This window comes from Macrobrachium nipponense, chromosome 49 (genome assembly GCF_015104395.2).
Source record: "Macrobrachium nipponense isolate FS-2020 chromosome 49, ASM1510439v2, whole genome shotgun sequence".
Lineage (NCBI taxonomy): Eukaryota > Metazoa > Arthropoda > Malacostraca > Decapoda > Palaemonidae > Macrobrachium > Macrobrachium nipponense.
In genome coordinates, this window is record NC_087224.1 from 14,478,624 (window position 1) to 14,496,226 (window position 17,603).

At 34.7% G+C, this 17,603-nt stretch overlaps 1 protein-coding gene across 1 annotated transcript in view; it reads left to right on the plus strand.

Moving 5' to 3' along the window:
* Positions 1 to 17,603, plus strand: part of LOC135205245 (cell adhesion molecule Dscam1-like) — a 261,713-nt gene that overhangs the window by 192,837 nt on the left and 51,273 nt on the right. Inside the window, exons 27-37 of the mRNA XM_064235593.1 lie at positions 90 to 331; positions 968 to 1,123; positions 1,436 to 1,578; positions 2,257 to 2,407; positions 2,662 to 2,764; positions 2,916 to 3,082; positions 3,463 to 3,697; positions 3,937 to 4,113; positions 4,705 to 4,871; positions 11,368 to 11,553; positions 16,941 to 17,108. Of these exons, the coding sequence (XP_064091663.1) occupies positions 90 to 331; positions 968 to 1,123; positions 1,436 to 1,578; positions 2,257 to 2,407; positions 2,662 to 2,764; positions 2,916 to 3,082; positions 3,463 to 3,697; positions 3,937 to 4,113; positions 4,705 to 4,871; positions 11,368 to 11,553; positions 16,941 to 17,108 (1,895 nt within the window). The remainder of the gene's footprint in view (positions 1 to 89; positions 332 to 967; positions 1,124 to 1,435; positions 1,579 to 2,256; positions 2,408 to 2,661; positions 2,765 to 2,915; positions 3,083 to 3,462; positions 3,698 to 3,936; positions 4,114 to 4,704; positions 4,872 to 11,367; positions 11,554 to 16,940; positions 17,109 to 17,603) is intronic.

The window sequence follows — 17,603 nt, forward strand, 5'->3', positions numbered from 1 at the left end:
TAGCATATTTTTATGAATCTTGAGGCATGTATTCAAGACATATTATTTTTGCATCTGTGCTACACTAAAGTCCTGTGTCTTCTCTCCAGCGTCTACACAGAATATGCCGTAGTTGTCTCTGCTTTCAACAAGATCGGCCAGGGCCCAAAAACAGAGGAAATCCGAGCTTACACCGCTGAAGGTACTCCCCAGCAGCCACCTCAAGATGTTACTTGCACCACCTTGACCTCCCAGACTATTCGAGTATCCTGGTCTTCCCCACCTCTTGCTACTGTACAGGGTGTCATCAAGGGTTACAAGGTTATTTATGGACCTTCTGATAAGTGGTATGGTAAGTGCTGTGTAGCTAACATTTTCTCATTGATATAGTGATGCCTCAATTTAAAAGACCTCAACTTGATAGGCCTCGGTACTTATCAGCAATTTTGTTATGATAACGTTTTTACTGTAACACCACCAGCACCAATAAGATTTGTTGTAGGTTTCATTTATCCTTTTTTTTTTATACAAGTCATGGTAAAATGAACTTATCAGAAATTCACTAACTAAGAGTATCTAACTTGTAAGTTCAAGGACATTTTGCAAACCTTCCCAGATCTGACCCAAAATACTGTGGAAAGCCAAGCCTTTGAATATTTTCTACTGCTGGCTAGTGACCAGTTTACCCAGCCACAGTAGGTCCTTGTCTAATTTTTTGGAAGTGGTTTGATCATAATGGAAGAAGTGAAAGTAGAGTCTGCGTGTTCAGTTTTTCTGTCTTGAACATTCAAGCCCAATATTTCAACTACCCAACTTTCAAAGGCTAATTATGAATAGTATGTATGTGGTGAAACAAGGGGTAATGATGTAGTCTACGCTTGTAAAGATTCAAATACATTTGCAAGAGGAATACTATTGCTTTTCATTCTGTACTCATACATTTCAAATTATCAGAAGCTGAGTGGGAACTTTTTAACTTTTATTGTAGATGAAGAGAGCAAGGACACAAAGATTACTGGCTCCACTGAAACCCACCTTCATGGCCTTCAGAAGTATACCAACTACAGTCTCCAGGTTCTAGCTTTCACTTCTGGTGGTGAAGGAGTCCGATCTCAGCCCATTCATTGTCAGACTGACCAGGATAGTGAGTATTCTGATAGTGTATATGTAATTTGATGTATGTTGATTTGTCAAGTTATGTTATATGTATTACATTTTGCATATGAAATAAAGATTGCACTTCAATATAGGTAGACTTTACGGCATAATAGTTGTTATATTGTCCATACCTTTTGTCCCGTGTCTGTAGTCGGTTGAAGCTTTGTGATCTGTCTGAATTTATTTACTATGTGAAACTATTTCAACAAGTTCTGTATGGTAGTCTGTGAGTTAATATTTTTGCGCTTACATCAATTAACAAAAACGAAATACTACATTTACAAATATCTTCTTTTAGTCCCTGAAGCACCAACATCCGTTAAGGCATTGGTTATGTCAGCTGAGTCTATCCTTGTATCATGGCTTCCTCCTGAGCGTCCCAATGGTATTATCACCCAGTACACTGTCTATTACAAGGAACATGGCCAGAGTGACAGTGAGGTAAGAAAAGGTTTTTCAGTGTAGATAAAATGAAATGACAGTTATCTATTAAAGTTGAAGTAGAATTGGAGAGTATTTGCTGCTACTGTAATTATGGTGAAAAAGGCTTTCCTATTCTGGAATTCATTAGCCTCAAGTCAAAAGGTAGATTTGATTGTAATGTTATGTTTTTAACTGTGATTCTTCTCATAGCTTATGTTTGATTTTTCCTTGTATGCTTTGAAGAATAATGTTTGCCAGTTCTTTGATGTATTCTAACTGGTCTTTGCTCTGCTACTGCCATTTGTAGCACTCAACACAAGTTCAAGTTATATAAAACTTTGAGATCTCTGATTATTTAAGAGCCTCTGAACGCATAGTTTTCAGCAATGTTCTCATGTGAAAAGTGGTCATCTTAATGCAGTCCAGCCATGAATCTTGGCATTTGTCAAAGTGACATGCGTGGAAGTGTTAATTGTCAAGATATTTTTGTTTGAAAATAGAAAGGAAAATTCCAATAGATGCAGGGTTCTGCAAAACGGGCTTAATTCAGTAAATCCGTGGCCTTATCTCATGGCATAGGTAGGGCAGACTTTCCTGCCCTGCTTCCCCTGATGATAACAGCATTAAAGAGACCTTGAATGAGGTTCTGAAAGTTGAACCAAAGATCTGTGTATAAAACAGGAATTATTTTTACAGGCTATCCAACAGAAGTTGCTCCCATCACAGCTGAACTTCGAAGCATCCAATCTGAAAAAGCGTGACAACTATGTATTCTGGGTAACTGCTTCAACCACAGTTGGCGAAGGAGAAATGTCACAGTCTGTTCACTTGAAGCTCTCAAACAAAGGTAAGGTACATGATAATTTTTTAAAAATATATATATTTACACACTATAGAATATCCTTGGCTAGTGTTTATTGTATTTTCTGCTCTGTTGAACTTTTGGAATAATGTGTGATTGAAAAGTGTCAAATCTGTATTACCCTTTAATATTGCAGTGCCAAAAGATATGACATTTAAAAGACAATGAATCTGTATTTAAAAGTTTCATATATTTCACTGGTATATTCATGACTTATTAATGTGTTTTTACATGAACAGTGCCTGCTAAGATTGCATCATTTGATGACGAATATGTTGCCACTTACAAGGAGGATGTTAAACTGCAATGCCAGGCTGTAGGTCTCCCAACCCCCGACATCAGGTAATGTAAAATGAAGGCGGAGCCTCGGTAGTAATACTTTGAAAAGGCTTTGTTGAATGGGAGATAGTTTCAATAGTTTATGAAGCTGTAGATATTTCATATTTAGACTTGTGATGATAAAGAAAATTTATATTTCTTTTCTCATCATCAGGTGGACTGTTCATGGTGAACCATTTGTCCCTGACGATCGCAAACGCCTCCTGCCTGAAGGTTCTCTGTTGATCCGTGAAGTTTCCCGTGATGATGCTGGTGAATACACATGCCATGTTGAAAATGCTTATGGTCAGGACACTGTGACACATGCTCTCCTTATTCAAGGTAGGTGGTATTTTTTTGGTCTACGATTTATGACACTGTGATACCATGATTAGTTTACTCTGACTTACACAATTTTATTAATTGTTAAAGATAAATTTCTCTGTGTTTCTTTGAAAAGGAGAAAAGTGATTGAATGTTTTATGTGTTACTGTTTATCATGATGTTATCAGTTCCATAGAGAAATTCCTCTTTGATATTACTTTTGAAAAATAAGTATAAGATAGACATGTTTTTAGATTGGTATCCTTCAAACTTACGAAACATTTTCTAGTAATAAGCAGAAATATTCTTATTTGGATTTTAAGTTATCAGGATACTGTACTATGTGTAGGAGAAGCTATGTAATAATTTCTGTACCGTACCTTATTTATCGCTTACAGCTCCTCCTCACCCACCTGAAATTGAACTCCAGTCAACAACCACCAATAGCATTGAAGTTAAACTGAAACCATCTGCCATTGATGACACCACCCCCATCCATGGTTACACTGTCTACTACAAGCCAGAATTCAGCAACTGGGAAAGCGTGCAGGTTCCTTCTTCTACCCGTACTTACACTCTTGAAGACTTGTGGTGTGGCTCACGCTACCAGATTTATGCATCTGCGTACAACAAGTGAGAATTTAGCCTTTTTGATGCAAGTTTTTGTAATTGTGTTTTAATATCGTTTAGTCAGTAACTTGTTTCCTTATTTTGTTAATGATTTCTAAATTTTCCAATATCTTCGTATATTCTATGTAGTGGAGCTGTTGTGAAAAGATTGCTAATCACTGATTTTTATCTTCCTGCTATGACATAATATTAGACATGAATTATGTTTCAAAACTGATACACATCAATATTGGTTTTCTCAGGATTGGCACAGGCGAATCCTCCGAGATCCTAAACACCCGCACAAAGGGCAAGAAGCCTGAGGTACCCGAAGTTCATCGTTTTGTAGAAGTGTCCTCCTCCTCCATCACCCTCCACCTTAATGCCTGGCTTGATGGTGGCTGCCCCATGAACTACTTTGTTGTAGAATACAAGGCAAGGTGAGTTGTTGGTACTATAATTGCTTTGGTAGATTTTTATAATTCTTCTGTAAAAATATAAGGTTTAATCTGTTGTCAGACAGGAGGACGAGGAGGAATTTCTTAAGGGAAGAGAGCAAGCTTATCAGAAACAGAAAACCATAGAAAATGTTTTCATATTAAAGCTGTTGGGATTAACCATAAATTCTCTTAGCTTGTTCTGCTTCAAATGAAAGAAGGACAAAGAAGAGAGGAGAAGCTTCGGGGTTTGGTTTCTTAGGAATTGATAGATTGGCCAACAACCAAAGGAGATATTATCCAGGGGTGTTTGGTTCATGAAGGTGTAAGGACAGTAGCACCTCACCTTAACAGATGCTTCGGGGGCCCTGACTTTCTGAGAAGTAACAAAGTCTGTTAAAATAACAAAGACCCTATATTATAGCCTGCACTTGCCTCTACTTACATGGAACACTCAGTTGAAGAGACCTATCTGAAATTTATCAGATCTAAAATGGTAGAATAATAAAAAAATAACAGTGAGAATTCTATGGATAAGTACAAAGTCCATTAAGCTGAGGAGTTACTGTATTTTTTGCACATTTTTTTTTCTAGACATCAGACTGAGTGGACAATGGCTAGCAACCAAGTGAAACCAATTGGAAACTATGTTATTATGGAACTGACCCCTGCCACTTGGTACAACCTGCGCATCTCTGCCCACAACAATGCCGGATCATCCGTTGCTGAATATGAGTGTGCTACATTGACCCTCACTGGTGGTAAGTAACTTATAGAAGTCTTCATACATCATCCAGTGTGCTTGTCTTGAAATATGTGCTGGATATATATATAGTGTGGCTCCTGTCATATTTCGCTGTCAATGTTTTATTATGTTCTTTTTCGTCACCTAGTCATTGGCAATTTTTTATTAATTTAAGGTTTATTACATTAAGGATTTTGTTACCGTACCAAGATTTAAATTCACTGAGAAGTACAGTTTTTTTTTATGTCCCTTCACAAGAATTCGTGTTATGAATTACAGTATTATAGCTTAAGGCCTTGCACTAAAATTCTCCCAATTTAAGGCACAAAACTTCACTTATAGAATGTCAAAAGGTAACAAGTGATGATGTGCATTAGATAGATATTGTAGGGTTCCTGGTTCCTTCAGCACCCTTCTTGTCTGAATATTCCATTCTGTCAACTTTATATATTAATAAAAATCCATCGGATACAGTGGTTGGTTAATGGACTGTCCCCATTGGAAGGCCATTTCGTTATTTCTATTTAGTTTGCCTTTGATGTACATCATTATATTTTTTACATCGCTTCACCATTTCATTCTTACCTCTATGGCGTAAGAGATGCATGAAGTTCTAGACAAAACCTTGTTAGACTTTTCAGTGATTGACATATTACTGAAGTTGGACAGATCATATAGACACACCCAAAGTTCCCCTCATCACGAACAGCAGTGAGTATCCCCAAAACCTGGAGTGACTTTTTTAAGTTTTTTTTTTAATCACTGTGTAGAATGATCAGGTTCTTGAAATGTGGTGATGAGATGCATTAGAATCAGTTTCTTGAAGGACTTTTTATTAAATACCCTTCCGGTTTTGTAACCTTTTTCTTTTTCTTTTGTTTTGTCTTAGTGACACACACTCATTAACTCAAAATGTTTGTTAACCGTTTGTTCATGTGGAATTGCTTGAATGTTCAGTCGTGTAAATTTAAGCTTTTAACAATAAATACAGACTAAATTCAGTTGTGATAGAGCAAGGTACATGTTGATGAACAGACTTCCTCTACAAATGATCTTAGTCTCTGGGTTAGTGTTTTTGAAAGGGCTAAAAGGATTCTGGAATATGAAGAGGAAGAAGTAGGCTAGTGTGCATTTTCAATACAATTTATTTAGTATTTTCAATCAGGAAAGTTTTCAAAAGACATAGTAAGATACGGAGTCATGTATACTATAACTTATGGGAAGATTAGTAGGAGATTCATGTCTTGTTGATAATTGGGATATTGGGATTTTCCATAGTAATACACGTTAAGATGCTAAAATGACTTAACCCTTAAACGCCAAGCCGCTATTTACCAAAGTGTCTGTCGTATGCCGGCAGCGTTTGGGAGTTAGCGCTGAAGCGGAAAAAAAGTTTTTTTCTAAAAATCTCAGCACGCTTAGTTTCTAAGATTAAGAGTTCATTTTTGGCTCCTTTTTTTGTCATTGCCTGAAGTTTAGTATGCAACCATCAAAAAGGAAAAAATATCATTATCATATATAAATATTGCAATATATGACAGCACAAAAAAAATTTCATATATAATTGCATACAAATTGCGCTGTGAGCAAAACTGTTAAAGCTAATGAATTAATTTTGTTGTTGTTGCATTATACACTAAATTCTGATGATTTTGGTACATCAAAAATTGTAAAACGATCAAAACAACACAGAAAAGGCTATCACAAAATGATGCATGAATTCATAATGCGTGGACCGTAAAAAAGTTTTTTAAAAAATTCACCATAAGTCGAAATATTGTGATAGAGACTTCCCGTTTGTTGCAAAATGAAGATAATTGATTGAATATTACTAGACTGTAAGAGTTTTAGCTTACAATTGCATTTTTCGACCATTTCGGTCGAGTTAAAGTTGACCGAAGGTCAAATTTTTTCAATTTATCGTGATTTATATGAAAATATTTCAAAACTGATAAAAGCTACAGCCATGAGTTATATTTATTTGTTTTCTACATGAAATTGTGCACATTTTCATATGTAACAGCTAATATAAAACGGTGCAAACATTACGCAAGTTACCGGGCGTGGACGTAAGGAAAAAGTTTTTTCAAAAATTCACCATAAATCGAAATATTGTGCCAGAGACTTCCAATTTGTGGCAAAATGAAGGTAAATGATTGAATATTACTAGAATGTAAGCGTTTTAGCTTACAATTGTGTTTTTTGACCATTTCGGTCAAGTCAAAGTTGACCGAAGGTTAAAATTTTGGCGCTTATCGTGATTTATATGAAAATGTTTCATAACTGATAAAAACAACAACCATTGGTTGTTTTTTGTTGTATTCTACATGAAATTGCACACATTTTCATATTCAAAACTTTATGTAACGGCTAATATAAAATGGTGCAAAAATTACAACAAAGTGACAAAGAATTTCTGAGATTTTCAGCTGAGTCACCACGCGGACGTAAGGAAAAAGTTTTTTCAAAAATTCACCATAAATCGAAATATTGTGCTAGAGACTTCCAATTTGTTGCCAAATGAAGGTAAATGATTGAATATTACTAGAATGTAAGAGTTTTAGCTTAAAATTGTGTTTTTCGACTATTTCGTCAAGTCAAAGTTGACCGAAGATTGAAATTTTGGCACTTATCATGATTTATATGAAAATATTTCAAAACCAATAAAAGCTACAACCATGGGTTGTTTTTTGTTGTACTCTACATGAAATTGCACACATTTTCATAAATAAAACTCTATATAACGGCTATATAAAACTGTGCAAAAATTACGACAAAGAGACGAAAGAATTTCTGAGATGTGTCGCTGATGCTTTTTAGTGCGAGAAGAAAGAAATTCGCGCATTCACAGCTGGGTAACGCTTGTAAACAAAACAACAGTGTGATCCATGAACTCCCAGCATCCCTCAAGGCTCGTGATTTAAAAATTTTTCACAAACTAGGCCTATAACTAGTTTTCCGCGAATATTTAAAAAAACTTTTCGTAGTCAACGTAGTGTACGTCTGTTTAGCACCCGACAGACAATTTTAGTCGACGTATAATACGTCCAATAGGCGTTTAAGGGTTAATAATCAGAATAGTATTACAGAACTGAGTTACTGAGACAATAGGAACTATTTTTAAGTTAGCAATCAGTATCTGACAGTTCTGATGAGATGTAGGCTCTCTGCTGAAGTAGTTAAAGCTCTAGATTTATGCATTACTTACTGAGACAGCTACAGATTGCGTAATGGTATTTAGGCTACCACAGTTCACTGACCCAGATTACAAGAGAAAATGCCATTATTCAACAGGAGACATTTTACATTTTCATTGTTTTCTGTACTGTTTCTTTTATTTTGATTTAATTCTCATTCCTTAGAATAACTGACTGAAAAACTTAGAACAGACAGTCTTGCTGTTTGTCAAGTAAGAGTTTGCCACACTTCAGTACTGTATGTTAATCATGACCCAGATGTTTATTTTTCTCACTGAGAACTTAATTACCTGCTCAGAATTGTTTTTTACTAACTGGTCTATGTGGAAAAGGTTCATTGAAGGGTATAGAAGCTGGTGATTGATATGTTTACATGCATGCAGTGGGACTTATAACCTAAAATTTTATGTTTCCTATTTCTGTCTGATGTTACTCTTAAAATCTATGGCTAAATACATTAAGGGTTTGCTGTAGTTCAAATATTTTTTATTATGAGATATCTAGGCAAAATTATTTTAATTTCATGAAATTTAAGTCTTTTTCAAATTGTGCAAAAGTTTTTGCGTCAATGCATTAGTTGGATTTGAGTATTTTTCAATTCTAGTTGTAATTTTTGAGCTACAGTCCAAAGCATTTTGGTGTAATCATGTCTCTTCTGTATGTAAGTGAAAGTTATGGAATTAGGGGAGCATGTTGTACTAACACAAATGTTATCTTACTACTTTAACTTGGATAGTCAGGAGATGAATCACTTTTGAGAAAGGTTTTGCAAACTTAGGAAACAGTACAAACAAGATTAATCTTACAGGATTCAACAGCCATAGCCTACAGGTACTGTAATAATAATTGTTCTCCAATCAACAATCTCAGCTTTACAACCTGTTACATTAAATTTACTACAGATATGTACTGTATTCTTGCACCAGTACTCAAAAGAACTAACATGAATTTAGTACTACTACTATTTTTCTTAGCATGTGGAAAGCAGACATAGGATAATGTAGTCTGTTTTTCATGTGATGCTAACAAATGTCTTTTTTCCCTCTCCACAAGATCATAAATTTGGTGAGATTTGAGAATTTGAGCAGTAATTAAAATTATGGTTTTTGTTAATGGAATAACCTTTTGACAGTGTGACGCTTTCAAGTTCTTTTCATTTGCATTATTCAATGGGCAAAGACTTTGCTCATTGAAACAGCAAATTAGGTCTTGAGATCAAAGTGGTCTCGTTTAATAAATGAAAACAATGAAGTTACACTGGATGGTTAAAGCTTCAAAGTAATTTAGGTGTGCAATGAAATTTAAGGTCTTTGACATTGCCAAGATGGAGACGTGATATATGAGAACTTTCAGGCTGTGGCTGTATTATCCTACAGATTAATTTGCAGAAGAAGTAATGCATTTTTATATGTTTCTTTTCAAAATATTCTTTTTACCCTTACGTAAAGTCTTATTTTCCATTAACAGTTGTAGATTTCTTTGCTTTACTCATTTCTGGGCAATCATTTGCTCTTTCTTGTTATTTTGACCTTTTTTTCTCTCACCTTTTCTCTCTTTACTTTTAGAAGTATCTGTAGTAGTATTCAGTTGCTGTTGACGGAATTACTTTTGATTTCTGTTAAACATACCTAGAATTTATTGCTCATGTATATTGTGGAATAGTTAAGCAATCCCAAAGCTATAAAATTTGTACAAGAGAATTCCACTTGATATTAACAGTCAATTGTTTTGATTCACCTCCTTTTTTAGTGCTTGTATCTGGCGACTAACAAGTAACGATGTGCTTTCTGTCAGTCCAGGAAGGCTGGAGACAGTATCGAATTCACTAAGGAGTCCTTTTAAGCTCTTTTTAAAAAAGAAGATGATTTCAGAAATGCCTCATATTGCCTGGACTGTCAATGCATGTTCAAAATGGAGCATTAGTACCTGTAAGACATCCATGTTAATATCTGGAAAAGGAGAAGGCTGAAATTGCACATTAATGCGTGACCCCATTTTGGCCTCCCTTGACCTGGCTGGCCGTTTGTGTTTTTTCATTATGGTTTCATTGATTTATTTTTTTTTTATTACGGATTTCCTCATTTTCTTTTTTACGTTTTCCAAGTTATTCATTATTGCCAGGTTAGGGAAGAGAGAGCCCAGAATGTGGGGGAACTTCATGGTGTTATTGGGTATAAAAAAGGAAAGAAATTTAAGTAAAGCAAGTATTTTTTATGCATCATCTTTATGCAGGTCAATTTCAATTGATAATGATGTGTAGCAGGAAATTTGTTTTTAGCACCAAAACAAATAGTATCAGTGATTGTTTTAAAGATCTCAAGAGATATCTTGTGATTATTTAAAAATATATTTAACTAGAGTATACCATAGCTACCATGTAATGTTGGAAGCCTGAGTCTGAAGAATTGGAAAGCTACACACAGACCATGCGATTGATAATGCACAAAAGAGTTCTTGCTGCAAAGCCTTAGTAGCTTGCCTCTATGGCTGCTGGTGCTGCTGCTAGGCTGCTGAGCGTGCGCGGTATTGCAGGTACTATTGCCCCGGCTCGTGAAGTGAATACCCTCGGGGCTGGAGACCTCCCGCTCTACCTCAACCTTAACCTCATCGTTCCCGTGGTCTCGGCCGTAGTCGTCATCGTATTGGCCATCGTAATCATCTGCTATCTAAGAGGTCGAAATGTCCCCATCAAAGGTATGAGAGGCATAGTGTGTGTCAATCTGGAAGTTCAGCTGCTTCCCTATCCTTATCTTGTGTGGATTTGAAAATCTGCTTTTGTCAGTTGGTACCCAGATGCCAGGTGCTTTCATTCATCATTCAGTCACACATTTCTTCAGCTAAAATCTGGAAAGAATAAAGGAAATATTTGCTGTGTGTATGCAAGTGAATAACAGTGACTTAGCAGCTTTTCAAGCCTCAGAGGTAATGATTGGGAATGATCATCTTTTTGTAAGTCTGACCTGAATGCCCAGATTGGCACATTTCCTTGCATGACTTGCTTCCTCTAGTTTCCTCTATGGCTCTCTCTCTCAGGCTGTTGCCTTCACTTCCTCTCATCACATCATAACAGGTTCTCTGCACCTATTCAGGTAAGAATTGAGTTTTCCCAGAGGAGGATCACAGGGTTCCTGCATAGGCCACTGAACTCAGACAGGAAGGAGCGAGATGGGCCGGCATAATACTTTGTCTTTCTAAAAAGATGTAGACAAGGACTGCCTTGTGTAACTTTTATTTTTAAAAAAGTTGGATCAGGCATCGAGACCGTACCACGATGGGCCGACTTAAAAAGCCATCATGCCGTTGTGTTGTTTACAGCCACGTTGCCGCCAACTGTCATGGATTCGCGTGTTTCCTGGCTGCCCGAATGGTGGCCCAAATGGCTGGATCTCAATGTCCTGGTTCCTGTCATTGCTACCATCGTCGTGATTATTGTGGGCATCGTTGTTATCTGCGTGGCTGTGACCCGACGCAAGAATGGCATTGAGAACTTGAGGCTGCGAGGTGAGGCCGAGGCCATGACTCCTTATTCTAAAGATCCAAGTATTTCTCATTTTTTAAAACTTACTGATGACTGAACTTGTGTTTATACTCTAAGAGGTTGTTTTTAAATATTTTCAAGTGGTTAATTGTTGTAGAGTATAGTCAGAATCATTGCAAGTTGTTTTTTTCAGTTTTTGCAAATTAAGCAAATCAAGGTTAGATGTTTAACCATCTGCTTTAAAGTGCAATTATTTGACAAATAACCCTCAAGGAAACTATGTCAGAAACCTTAGGATTTTCAGTTTATCCATTCAGAGTAAAGAATTTGACTACAGAATTCTTTCTTGCAATTGATTGTTTAATATGAATATGACTCTATTCAAAAAATATAATTTTTAATTAATCAGAGTTCTATTTTTCTTTGATTAAAGCATTTTTCATGAACCTTTTGGTATTTGGGCATCTTTTTTCACTGACATGTGCTAAATGGCATAAATTAAAACCATTGGACACTTATATAACATTTTTAATAGAGGTTTTTAATGAAAGTTATATATCATTTGATGATAATGGAATATAGGAACTAAGTTTAATTAATCCTACTGGGTATTTCTAATACGTATATGGAAAGTGTAAATCTTTATATTTTCATCATTATCATGTACATTTGGCAACTTGCTGTGATTCTCTTATACCATAGGGAACCACCTACTTGAAAACAAGTTAGGGTTATTGAAAGATTTTTTTATAGATAAGAAGTCTTATTTTGTCATACGTTTTGGTATCAGAATCTAGTTTTGTTACACGTTGCTTCTGTTGTCCATGAATGGATGTCCCATGATATTTATGATTGTGAGAATCTAGTCCTAGCTATATTGGTTTTGAATAACAGGTTTTGACTTAGGAAACACCTATTTTTGGTAGTCGCTGTTGAGTCATCAAAGCCCTTTGAGGACGAAACAGCGACTACACTATAAAAAAAATTGCACACTGACCAAACCTTTTAACTCCAACAGGCTGCATAATTACTGAAACTTGGGTGACTTGAACTTTTACTGTTAAATAATTAACCTCCTTAAATTGTTTGGGTTTGATAGTTGTAACTAGCAACCTAATTGGATTTTGTAAGAAATTTGTAACCTCTGTTGCTGACATTTTAGACATTTTTGGCGATAAAAAAAAGTTTTTATTGACAGGTAATCGTACTTAAATATATTTCTGGTTTGGAACTTGTATGTTTGAAAATTAAGTAAACATTTTATATACAAAACATTTTCATAAGTAACTGATCACTTCATAAAATTATTCCTCATAGTTAAAAGAACCTTTTTCGAAAGCGGAAGCCATAGAGAAAGTCTGGTCGCTATGTTTCTGTGTCCTGCTTGGTAGTAGTATACAGGCCAAAAAGTATTTCCTATTGTTTCAATACAAACTTTAGCAAAGTAGCTGTAAAAGTTTATCAGCAATTTTATCTTGACCCAAGTAATGTAAGGTATTTTGTGTACATATTTTACTCACTCAAAATTTCTTCACATTTTTATGGAAATGTAGGTTTCTGTTCAGTAACCATAAAAATATGTTTCTGTAATGTATCATTTCAAAACAAAAAGGAAATGGAAATAAAGAAAGTTTTGCCATATGAAGGCCTTTTAAGTGCCTAAAAATGCACCATTAATTCAGGATATTGCTTTTTCTTTTATTTCTGAAGTTTGGGCATCAGAGCAAACTTTTGTAAAGCAAATCGAGCAACAGATTGTATTACTGATCCCTTTCCAAGTCTTTTAAAATTCTTATATATCTACATATAAGCTTCTGATGCCTGTGTTTCAAACTAAAAAGAGAGTCTTTAGAAATTTATAAATTTTAGCAGTAAATATTTTGACGTGGATGCAGTTCAGAATCCAGAACAGTTTCAGAGGGAAAGGAAATAAATTACTACTGTATCGCAATTATTTGTGCAGCATATTCACTACTAAGTGTTGTAGTTGTGGCTAATGAATGCTAAGCATTTTATTTCAAATACAGTTGCTGTTAGCCCTTCTTCTCTAAGTCAATTCGTCCACAAATAAGAAAATTCCTGAAAGAGAGAGTAACTTTGTAATCCAACTGTTTGAGAGTTGAAGTATTTTGGTTCAGCAGTCTGATTAAACCACCCAGTAATGGTTTTATTATCCTGTTTTGATTTTTATGTGAAGGCTGACACAGTGATTTACCAGGTGGTCTCAGTAAATTCCCTAGTTACCTGTTCTGCCAAAGGTACCAATGTAGCCATATTTACCATGCATACCTGTAAAGTACTTGTGTCAATGTGGGTCCAAGTTAGTTTTAGTCATTCAGCATATAGAGGACTTATTCGTAATTGTGTACTATTTCAGCTTAAGAACTTTGTTACCAAAATTTTTAGACATTTTTAACAAATTATTTACAGCCTTTTAATCAAGTGGAGGTCTAATAATTTATACAGGACTGTACAGTATTTAGTGAAAGTTCATTTGACCAAAGTTGTCAATAATATCGCACATATACAGTATTATTACTAGAAAACAAAAGGTTAATGCTTTCATAAACAATATTAACTTCTAAAAATGTAATTTGTCTTTTTTAGGCTAGTTTTTAATCATATCTGTGTATAATTTTTACACAAGTGTTTTGGTGAAGGCACTAACAAATAATTGATTAATTGCTTTGTATAAAAGAGCTTTCATGTGTAATAATTTAGTATTGTCTGTATGGAGATTTTGTGCTTGACTTAATTCTCAAGTTGCATGACAAAACAGTTACAATTAATGGGACCAATGTAGTACTCAGGAGTATATTTATGTATATGCAAATCAAGTTACCAGCAGAGTGCAGTACCCTACATACAGGGTTACACTGTGATGTACTACTATTAGGGGATTTTAGTTATTAGATATTAGATACTGACAGTTCACAACTGACACATGCAGTGTGAATTCCTTATAAAAATATTAAACTTCCTGTAACACTAGTTTTGAGTAAGATTTGGCCACGTCATAAACTGAGTGTTTTTTTGTGGAAATTCAATTTTACGTGGCCACTTGATCTGAACTACCTCTCAGATTTTTAGTAGTTTTCAGTTTTTTGTACAAATATTTTGTGATCAAATTTAGTAAGTGTTGTTAGTACTTTAGTTTGCAGTTTTTCATAGTATGACATTTTATTAATCATCCTGGTATTCCTATTTTGAAACTAATGTGTTCATTGCCTTTAATTAGTACTGTCCGAAGCCATTTTTCCAATTTAAGAATTCCTTCTAAATGAGCTTTTTGTGGGAAATAGGTTGCAAATCAGATTGCAGGAAATTAAGGATATTGCTACACAGTACAAAGGTTCAAAGTGTAATCCATGTGTGTGTGTGTGTGTGTCTGTGTTGTTTTGTTTAGATGATTCTTGATGCAGTAAGTTTCCTCATTGAAAACTTATATTCCAATAATATGATGGGTTTTCATCTCATAAAGTTAGGTACTCTTTTAATTGAAAGTATGATGTATTTATTTATACTTGTATATGTTATTAATGGCATCATTTAATTTTTTTTAAAGTTTGACATCACCAAGATGAATTTCACATTCTTATGATATTGCACTAATTGACATAAGTGGTATTTTCAGTTTACACAATTAATGATTCTCACTTTTGAATATTTTTTACAGCATTGTAGATACTTTTTTTTTATGTAAACACTAAGATCCTCATACAGTTCCTTTCCAATTTACCTTTAGTAGCAGTTGAAGTAAAATAGTGCATCACAAAGTAGAGTGGCATTTCTTAAGATGGTGCCTTATGAGCATAATTTTTCTTGGCACCTTTTTATGACTTGTAGTGAAACTTTGCTCAGTTTGCAAGTAGTATATTTTTTATGTTGATGCTAAATTGAAGCTTAGTAATTCATGATGGTTTTAAGTTATTTCACGAGTGCCAATTTATGGATGCAAAGTTTGACGGCAAGATGTTTATCAGTGCCAGGAGATATGACGCCACTTATAGTGCCAAATGTCATACTTTAGTTTACCAATTGGACTGCTTGGTTTCAACTAAAAAGTTTTCCATTTTGTTGATATCATTAAAGTATTTTAAAGTAGAATTTTATATTTTTCATAATGGAGTTAATTGAAATACTGTAGTTATAAAGTACTATTCTTATATTATTTACATACATTGTCCAGTAGAGTATGAATACCTTTTTACAGTACCATGAAATATCTTTCCATGTACCATTCATAAATCACCTGTTTTTTTACTTCATGGAAATTCACTGGATTCTTAACCAAAGTTGATTAGTGTGGTACCATTTTTCAGCCTTAACGTATCAGTTTCATCTTTTACGGTTTAGTGACTAACATCTAAAACCTGACCTGCAATATTTTTTGCTTTCCAATGAGAACTTTCAGATCGCTGTATGTTCTTACGGTAAAAATTGTTGTTTTTTAACAGCATGTCATTTTCATGTTTGTCTGCCTATTAATAAGCTTCTTAAGACTCAGAGGTCTGGAAAAACTAAGCCCTATTAATAATAAGAATAAAAATAAGCTTCTTAACATTTTATTTCAGCATTAGTTGAATACCAGAACATATAATTCAGTATTATAATTTCTATTTCGGTTCCTAGGCATTAGTATTAATGTTAACAGTATGCCATTCAAGGAAGTGATTACAAATAATAGTTATAATGGTAAAAAAAAAAAAAAGTAGACTTATGATGTTAAAGTAGCATCTTTTAGAATCTTGAAAATATTAAAATAGTACCTTTTTAGATTGTTTAAATTATGTAAACTAGCAGTGATCCAGCTCTGAAGGATTGCTGTATGATATATATCTACTAATTGAATGATAGGGGCAATGATTTTTGTTGGTGACCTCATCTTCCAACTTAGTGACAATGCTTTCCTTTAGGAAAATAGACATTAATTTTAATTAAATCTTAAGATGCTGAAATGAATGTATACATAAACAGAAATTTCTTTACATTTCACTCAGTTCTATGCACAAACTTTTTACAAGCACTTTTACTCACTGTAAAAAAAAATTTAAGTATTACTTTTAATCAGTATTTGTATTATAAGAAAGATGTCAGTTCCATTTCTGAGTTATCCCAAGCACCATTGTTTATTGCAGGAAATATTTTTATGGTAGTGAAAGAGTTTGCTTTTGTCCTACTAATACAATCTGTAAATTAATCATGTTAATAATTGTATTTCAGTTTTTTTTTCTTGTTTTTTTGAAGTCTAGGTACTACAGAAAGTACTGTAGCACTACATGTTCTTTGATATGCCTGAAATAATCCTTGTGATAAGAGAAGTCTTAAACCTGATTTGGTAGACTGACTGATGATTCAAACTGCAAGATTTCATGATATGCTTTTATATATTTTTCTAAACGAAAAACAGAGGAAGTCTACCAGCAGTACCAGTACAACGCTAGTATGCCCCCTCCATCTACTATGGACAAGCGACACCCAGGATTCCGTGATGAGCTAGGTTACATCCCACCTCCCAATAGGAAGCTTCCTCCAGTTCCTGGATCCCAGTACAACACTTGCGACCGCATCAAACGAGGTATGGCCTTCCCCTTCATGTGACACGTGAGTCGATACAAGTCACGGTCATTTCACTTCATTTTCAGACTGTCTTGATGAGCAATTAGGAGCACATGAGTGAAGAGAAGAAATGAGTAATAATTTAACATTCCCTTCATTATTATTATTATCATTCTTACTATGTATCTGTGTTGATATTTATGAATTTAGTTTAGTCCCCCTCGATTTTCATTTAGCAATGGAGATGAATGTCTCTCATGTGTTGTGTGAGCATTTTGTGGTTTTGTCAATTAATCTCTAGAAGACAGCACCATGAGTGAAGGGCCCTATTACACATCAGCTAAGCCCATCTTTTAATCATAAACAATTTTGATATGAGACTGTAAGTAGCAATGATAATCAATATAAGCTTGCCCCTTATGTTTTCATAACCTCTGTATTTTGACTGAGCACCAAGCACCCCTCCTCTGAAGCTTTGTAGTCCAGTACTGAGCAAGCATCCTTCTTTTTTTTT